The 8,870-nt window shown below is 36.8% G+C and overlaps 1 protein-coding gene across 12 annotated transcripts in view; it reads right to left on the bottom strand.

The window, feature by feature from the left end:
- Nucleotides 1-1,990: 1,990 nt before the first annotated feature.
- Nucleotides 1,991-8,870, bottom strand: part of ADD3 (adducin 3) — a 125,964-nt gene continuing 119,084 nt past the window's right edge. For 7 of the 12 annotated variants that reach the window (XM_043597472.1, XM_043597474.1, XM_043597473.1 and 4 more), the window contains 3 exons: nucleotides 6,537-6,660; nucleotides 4,861-4,956; nucleotides 1,991-4,228 (listed from right to left, as the gene is read on the bottom strand). In XM_043597472.1, the coding sequence (XP_043453407.1) occupies nucleotides 3,936-4,228; nucleotides 4,861-4,956; nucleotides 6,537-6,660 (513 nt within the window). In that variant the 3' untranslated portion in view covers nucleotides 1,991-3,935. The remainder of the gene's footprint in view (nucleotides 4,229-4,860; nucleotides 4,957-6,536; nucleotides 6,661-8,870) is intronic. The other 5 variants (XM_043597478.1, XM_043597480.1, XM_043597479.1 and 2 more) reach the window with 1 other exon arrangement.

Raw genomic sequence — 8,870 nt, 5'->3', positions numbered from 1 at the left:
CCTCTTGTATCTTAATCAAAGATATAGAGATACCTGGTCTTCCAGGAGTCATGGTGAAGGTGTTAGGGCTGGTTCTTAGCCTAAAGGATAATATCACCATAGGCCATTCCTGCTTTGCTGGTATTCATCAATTTCTTCATTCTTGAGGTGATTTGTTGAAAAAAGAGAAAAGTCTCCCAAATCAAAAGTTAACATTTTATCCCAAATCTATACCCCATCTTCTATCAAAACATGAATTCACAATGGATGGACTTACAATCCCAACTAAAAAAACCTCACAAAAAATGTACCCTGGAGCCACATTGGGTCTGGCACACATCTGTCACTAATTTTAGAAATCTGAATTTTTATGGGTGAAATAAATGCTAGCACCTCCTTTTCATTTTCTGTAAGCTTTAGTCTCATTATCTACAAAATGAAAATAACATCTACTTGGTTGGATGTTGGGAAAGCCAAATTAGATAGTACACAAAAAGCACTTAGCATAATTTTTGATAACAGAAGGCATTAAAAAAGAGAGATGTTATCAATTACCTCCCCAGTCAAAACATGCCAATTATTGAAGGAAGCATTTTATCTCCACTCACGGGCATGAAGAGTAATTTTCTACCATGGTTTCTGAGACATCACTTCAAAAATTGTTTCGTCGTGTTCACCACAGGCATTAGAGTCCTTGCTGGTGGTGTTTTTATTGGTGAAATGGGACTTGCTATGACAAAACGTTGAGAATAGTCTAGTGAGGAGAATGATAAGCAACAAAGGAAACGTCTCCTCTTCTAAGTTCTGGGTATTTCACAACAAACATGGTGCCTACAGACTAAAGCGAGGGAAGTTAAAACTCAAAGGACTAGAAACAGTGGATTGTTAGGTCTATTACACCCTCTAGTGGCCAAAAAGAAGACTGTTCTCTTAAAAATCTTGGTTTGGTCAAGATAGCAACTGGATGCGTATGTATCACCCTTGAGTTTAAAAAATAACCAGCTTGCCTTTATGCGCTTTTTACCTTTGTATTTACTCCATGCTGAATGAAAATACTAAGCACTAGAGGACAAGGCACAGGCAGCACACCTCTCATCCTAAATCAATTCTCAAATGTAACTAGAGTTAATCGTCTTTGTTGCTTTATGGAAGGGAATTTTGAAATGTGCATCTTTCTAAAGCAGCAATTTTTCACCACAGGGTTATTTACAAGCCAAGGTAATAATTAAATATGCCCAAGACTATGAATCTATTCTTCTCTGCCCAAACCCTTCATTTTTATAATGGGTAATTATAGTAAAAACTTCAATTAACCAGAACCCTCAATTAACATGATTTCCCTTCTTGCACTCTATTTTTAGGACAAAGTGGAAAAAAAAATCACAAGAAGTCGTTCATGTGAAGGACTGGGTTTGGAAATCTTCTAGGATGAATTATACTAAGTAGGAAAAAACCCACATTCACACCGTGATAACCAATATATAGGAGACCCATCTATTTATAGATCATCAAGAGCTGGAAGGGAATAGCTTTATTTTATTTTGAATGTTAATGTGCTGGAATTATAACCTATTTTCTGTTTTTTGTTTTACTGTCACATTGTTGCATAAATAAAAGGCAAAGAGAAGGGTAATGTATAAACTCAGCATATGTTCTGCAACATTTTCTATTCTATTGTCCACAAATCTGAACAGGAGAACTGAGACAGAATCAGACCTAAGTCCTTCAAAGGTCTTTAGATCCCAGAGACACAGTTAAGGTCACCTTACACTACTGAGACAAAATATAGGTCACTTGGGGAACATTTCTTCTACCATGAGAGCTGACATAAGAAACATTTTTAGATAGCGAATTTTAAACTAATCTGAAAATAAATTTACCAGGACATCACTTATTCAGAAGCAACAGTCCTACTCACAATCTCACCATAGTAAAAATAAATTCCACATTCCACAAAGGAATTCAGGCTAAGCAACCACCCCTGAATTAAAAGGTCATGATGCCAAATCCATCTATTTAAAATACTGTTTATTTGTGATTTAACATTAATTAGCATTACATCTAAGAGCAATATCAGATAACATTTATACATTTTCCACAGGACACAGAGGTTCATTGGCTCATTCTTTATGCCAAAGCAAGTAAATAGAGGCATTAGCAAAAGGTGCAAATAGTTCACTGTTGCGTTTAAAAAATATTTATGCGCATTGCATTCATTTAAGATATATATATATTTAAAAAGTTATGGAAAAGCATAGTTCACAGGTTACTGTTTCTACATACGTTGTAATACAACATAAATGATGTAGAACATAAAAAAAAATCCTCAAATACAGAAGTAAGCAACTGAAAGTTTCTGCTAAGAGATTAAAACACTGATTCCAGTAGTTAGTGAGATCCAGAATGAAATTTCCAGGCTCCGTTTCAGCTTTGCATCATCGTACACATACGGCCAAACAGAACCAGCTGCTCCAGAACGCACTGTCATGTGTAATGTGATTTTGACACGCCAACTCATCCTCCAGAAACACTTTGGATTATTTTCACCCACCGACCATTTCGGATCATCGATTTTACATTGATTTGTGACATCACTTCGGTGAAGGGGAGAAAACTATATTAAGTCTAGGTTTAAATTTGTATTTACATTAGAAAGAAAGTTAACTGAAATAAGGTGAGAAAATTTTGCAAAAATCAAGAAGTGGTAGGTTTTCTCGTTGGGGGATCAGACCCACTGATTTCTTCTAGTGCTGCTTCTAAAGATACAGAAGTTAAAAGGAAACCAAGAGACACGATGATTTTGGCAGAGAAGCAGAATTTTAGAAATCTGGGACATGTTCCAAATAAACCTATGCTTCAAATCCTATCGTGACTGTGGGTCTTCATCAAACTAGAATTCTTGGCATGACACCACTTTTGTTCCCTTCATTTTTCACTTTCTCTCTTCCTTTTCATTTGTTTCCCTCATGAGACCATCTTCATTCATTAGCAATACTAAGAGAAAAATACATTATAAGGTTCAAATGTGAATCTAGTTATACCTTGAAATGCTTTAATCTCCTTTAGATACCAAGTGCCTGGATTCTTGAATTAGATTTAAGCATACTTAGTACGAAGCAGCTTCAAATATGCTCTACTGTTATATGATTGGCTAATATGCTTATGATGCTTTTATATTGAATGGTATACAAACATCTCAACATACAAAAATCGTTTTTGCCAGAGTTAAACTAAATAACCCATGTACGTGTACAAAATCCCCTTTGTTGAAAAATAAGGGGCTTTCTCAACTAATAAAAAAGGAAGTTTTCAAAAATTATAGTTTACTAAAATGATTTCTTTTTTTTTTTGGCAAAGAAAGTTACTTCAGGTGAGGAAGTTTTATACTATGAATAAAATTCCAGATGAATCTTTTCTTAAATTTTTTTTTAAAAAAATTCTGTGCCAGTGTATACTAATGCTATAGATTCTTAGAAGCTTTTAAAGCGTTCTGTTAATGCCCACTGAAACAATGGGAACCCAAAAGGTACAGTCAATAATCGTGGTAAAAAATTATAATCTGATTACCCAGTGAAGCAGGTGTTGAGAAATAAAAATTCTCTCACTTGTGCACTGGTATTTCATTTCCAACAGATACTATGGAGAAGGCCTGAAGTAATTCAGACAGATATCTGTTTGCGGTGAATTATAGTAATACTTCATGAGGGCAGAGCTAACTAAAACCAGCAATTATTCAAAAATTCAAAACCTTTTTTGGACATACAAAATGAGAGATGAATTTGAAGTTCTTTTCATAATATGTTTTTCTTTTAGTAAAATCCCTTTCCAGTTCTTAAAGTCCAGTTTGCTACATACCCCCAGTCTTCTCTACCACTGCATATTAATTATCAACTTAAGTGTGGTATTTAAATGTGCAATGTCACATTGTAATAATCATAATTATAAAAAGAGTTAAGTTAGGCTTCAACTTTCTCCTTTTTTTTGTTCTTTTTCAGAAAAGAAGGAGTACGGAATTTCTTCTTTTTCTTGGATGGCGATTTTGAAGGGGAGCCTTCAGGTGACAGGACTTCTTCAATTTTTTCTGGAGACTTAATGGTAATCTCGATGTTCTCTATGGTCGTGCTTGTGGTTAATCTACTCACTCGCTTCGCAAGCTCATCTTCAACCTCATGCATATCATCCTTGCCATTCACCACCATGACGGGCACCTCCATGGAGATGAAGCTCTTGGAAAATAGCTCATGGTTTTCTACAAAAGGGGAGGGTTGGGTTGTTGTTGTTTTTTTTGGTTATTTTACATAGTTAACATCTTGGCTTTATTTTACAAAACTGAACTGATTTATGTAGCAACGTACTAAGGCATTACTTAAGTTTCAGTAAAGACAAATCATTACCTTAACATACTATGGATCTATTGGCACGAAGCTAGATTTTCTTAAATAGTATAAAGGGGAAGGGGTCAAAGTTGTTAGACCAAAGCATGGAGGCTAGATAAGTCTGGTTTGATGATCTGACAGTTGCATTGTAAATCAAGTCAGTATAAACAAGGAAGACAACATGTGTTTTTCTTGAATTTGGCAATCAAAACTGGAAAGATTTCATGCTCCTGATTGGAAGATGTAGGACAAACCACTTTTAATTTCACAAATTCTTAAGAACTACCAGTTGCCAAAATCCAGATTAAGGTAAGTCAACATAAACACTGAACAACACCAGCACACCACTTGGTGAAAAAATATATAAAATTATTGGGAGCTTTAGGTAAAATCCATGGCAAACTCATTGCAATCGGGTGTTCAATTTCCTTACGTGAAGACAAACGACAGAGGACAAACTCTTAAGACTAACTCAGTGAACGCTATGGGAAGTTACAGTGAATACCTTCTAATTTTTCAGGGATATTTTGCGGTGACTGAGTTTGAGACTGAATTTGTGAAACAGATGAAGCGTCATCTGAGAGTAATTCCTGCTCAGCATCTGTTGGACGAGAGTTTAGTTAAAAGCCATGCAAAACAAAGAAGCATAAGGTTTCGGGAAGGTTAGTGCATACGTCAAATGCCTGCAGACACATGATAAACTCTTCAGCAGTGAGCTAAGTATACTAACGGCTACCCCACGGATCGATAACTGCGCATTAAGAGGAGGTGAATGTGCGAACACTTCTGACTCTGCTAACAGTAACTTTACATACGTGCTTAGTAAGGAAGCATGGCTACGGGCAGCCCAGGCAAATAATACGTAAGCATTTAGCTTTTGCTAGAGTGTTAGAAAACCAAAATATATTGAGCAGCCGGGTGAAAAGAATTAGGACGCCTCACCAATGATGCTGCGTTCATGAGGCAGAATGCCTCCAAATTTTCAAACAATATCCAATTAGTGATTTCTGTCAGAGCAGTATTAGTGAGCTAATTCAGAAAGCCATAATGAATGTGGAAGAAACTATTTATTAAAAAAAAAAAAATAGAAGCTGATGGTTCTAGAGTGCAATATTTGTTACCTGGCATCTTTAGGCTTTCAAAAAATAAGAGATTAAAGAGGGACATTTTACAAAATAGAAAAATAGAGAAAGTCTCTAACCTTAGGTTAGAATAAACAAATCCAATAATATCACTTAGAATATTTAATGTCGTCAGGATGACTCCCTTTGTGACAAAGGCACTAACACACTGATAAAAACTGTTCCCGGGATGATCCAGATGTCAATTCTTTCCACATGATAGCTAATGTGGACAAACATTTTTAACCATTGGTTCTGTTCTGCTTTGGGAAAAAATTTCCACTGTATGTTGTGGATGCTCTAAAGCAGAGGCTCTTGCCCTCTTGTGGGGTCACAGATTTCTTGTCCCTTACCCTGAATGCCCTCTTTCCCCAAATGTGTATCGTACAAAATTAAGCACTCATTTTTCAGATGGTTCATGAACTGTTTGGAGCTTATCCAAAGATGCAAAATCAAGAACCCCTGCTATAAAGAATTTCTTATTCTTGAGAAAAAGGGAGTTAGTATTTAATTAGCTGGGGTTTCATTAACAATTTTTAAACAGAATCCTTACTTAGGGTTCTGAAGTCAGAAAAACTCAACCTCACTAGAGTGCCCATGTACTTAATTAAAGAAAGTCACATCAAAATTCTGGCAGTTTTCTTTATGTTTTGATTTCAAGATTATATATTGGCACTTTGTGGCACCCAAAAAGCATAAAAGCCACATAATATACATACTCTGTCATGTTTAAATCTATTACTGTATCTGTATTTATTTTAGTAAAGTAATACTTTACTTATCTGTGGATTTCATTTTACTATGGAAGACTTTTTGCTAGTGATCAGATTGCTTTCTGAGAAAAACTTTTCTCTACATGTTGACATACGTGAACTACAGTGGCTCTTCGCATTTTAGCTCCACCTACACTCAGTAAGGTCTGGGAGAGAGGACAGGGAACAATCGATTGTCAAAGGAACATTTAAAAAAAACAACAACACTGACTGCCTTCTATCATCCAACTCAAGGTGTTCTGCTGTTGGTAGCATGGTTATCAGGCTTAATCTAAAAATGAACGAACCTTCCAGGCCTTGCTGTTTACGCTCGATTGTCTTCTTATACTCTTCAAGCTCGCCTTCTGTGAGATGACTGAAGGGGTTGGGAGGAGCTGGTGGGGCCTGATCGTCATCTTCAAATTGCATGGTCTTGCAAAGAAAAACATCGACAGATCGGAAGCTTATTCTTCAGAACTGGTTAAGAGGGCACAAAACAGAGCTGAGGGCTCCCAGGATGATAGTGGGAGACAGGCTGGAGACTGAAGAATTCTCCAGATAAATTAAACGGCCTCAGATAAAAGAACTACAGATATTGACATTTGGAGACTCCCCAGAGAGACGACCCATCAGCCTACAGTGAAGCTCACCGATTGCCAAGCTCTGCCCACACCCGGAGCATCGGACTGGCTTTTCAGTGTCCATTCTTAAATATAAACAGACTACCAGGTATTACCGGGTATTACCTGAGGAAAGCTTCCACCATGGAAGTGAGAGACCAGAACAAGAGAGAACTCAGAAGAAACAAGGACAATAAAAGCAGCTGAAGAAAATTTAAAATCGATTCCCTCAGAGCAATGAGAGAAAATACTGTATCCATGAAAGACTAGGATGTTATTTAAAAAACAAACATTCAGGGAATAAGGAGTCTTAAACAATTTTTAAAAATATATCAAAATAGAAAATTAAATAGAAGCATTAGAAAATAAAGTCGAACAAATCTCCCAGAAAGTAGGATAAAAAGACAAAGAAATGGAAAGTGAGAAACAGCATACCCTGACAGAAAAAGAAATTGGGAGGGAAAAAATTATTGAAGAAATACATTTAAAAAATGCCCAGAGGGGCATGTGGGTGGCTCAGTCGGTTAAGCGTCCGACTTTGGTTTCAGCTCAGGTCATGATCTCATGGTCTGTGAGTTCAAGCCCTAGTCGGGGCTGACAGTGAGAAGCTTGCTTGGGATTCTCTCTCTGCCCCTCCCCTGCTCCCTCTGTCTCTCTAAAATAAATGAATGAATGAGTGAACGAATGAATAAATAAATAAATAAATAAATAAATAAAAATTAAAAAAAAAATGCCCAGAACTGAAGAATAGGACTTGGCAGATTGAAAAGGGTTACTAAATGCAGAGAAATACAAAGAAAGACTAAAAGAAACCTACTACAGGGGCTCCTGGGTGGCTCAGTCGGTTAAGTGCCTGACTTCAGCCCAAGTCATGATCTCACGGTTCGTGAGTTCGAGCCCTGTGCTGACAGCTCAGAGCCTGGAGCCTGCTTCAGATTTTGTGTCTCCCTCTATCTCTGCCCCTTTCCTGCTTACACTCTGTCTCTCTCAAAAAATAAATAAAAAATAAAAAAAAAAGAAACCTACTACAAAGCACAGCATTATAAAATTTCAGAACAGCAGGAATGCAGAAAAGGTGTAAAAGAATAAAAAAGAGCCCTAAAGAAAGTTACATGAATCACAGTGCTCTCTTCCTTCTCATCAGTAACAGGGGACAACAGAGTGATGTTTTCCATATTTGTGAGGTAAATGATTTCTAAACTAGAATTCTATGTCTATTATTTAAACATTTCAAGGTAGAATACAGGATTTCAGGCTGTTACCTCCTATGTGTCCTTTCTCAGAAAGCTATTAGAGGATATGCTCAATGATAGAGGGGGAAATCAAGAAACTGGAAGACTCAAGGCAGGAAAGAGGAGATAGTACAGAGGCAAGAGGCAGAAGAATCCCCAGGATGAGCCTGTGCAGCTGGCCTGAAAACCGCCAGTCCAGATCTGGGCTGGAATGACAGAGCAATGAGAGATTAGCTGTTACCCTTGAACCTTTGTAAAGTAATATTAAGAAGGACTTTATAGTTCTTCCCAAACTTTTAAGCCAATGTACCCAAAACACTAAGCCAATGAAAAACGGAGGCAATTATTAACTCTAGGGGGAGAAAAGTGGTATAAGAAAGGAAATGTAATCATGGGATACTACCTGGCTGAGCAGTAAACACTAATAACATAAACACCGAAAGCTGATTTAACAAAGAAATTGTAATACAATCTTTCCCCAACATTTTCTCATCTCTGAAATCTGAACTCATCCAATAATTGATGGCTTCCTACAATTATAATTGTCAGGGTTTTTTCTCTTTTAGGGATCTACAAAATAATGGTACTTCTTGGAGTTGATGACATAGACTCAAAGTCAGTTGAGGTCTAAAATTGATAGGCGAAGAAAAAGCAGAACAAAGAAGCTCTTTAGAAACATGAAGGTAAATGCTAGAAGAAAGTCCTTGCCCCTGGAAATTGGGAGCTGACGTGACATTTTAAGCGTTGCAATTACTTGACTCTTTAACTTGCGCTTATATTAACATTAGTA

This window comes from Prionailurus bengalensis, chromosome D2 (assembly GCF_016509475.1).
Source record: "Prionailurus bengalensis isolate Pbe53 chromosome D2, Fcat_Pben_1.1_paternal_pri, whole genome shotgun sequence".
NCBI classification, from domain to species: domain Eukaryota; kingdom Metazoa; phylum Chordata; class Mammalia; order Carnivora; family Felidae; genus Prionailurus; species Prionailurus bengalensis.
The sequence above is the reverse complement of the archived record's forward strand: the minus strand, read 5'-3'. Positions and strand labels throughout refer to the sequence as shown.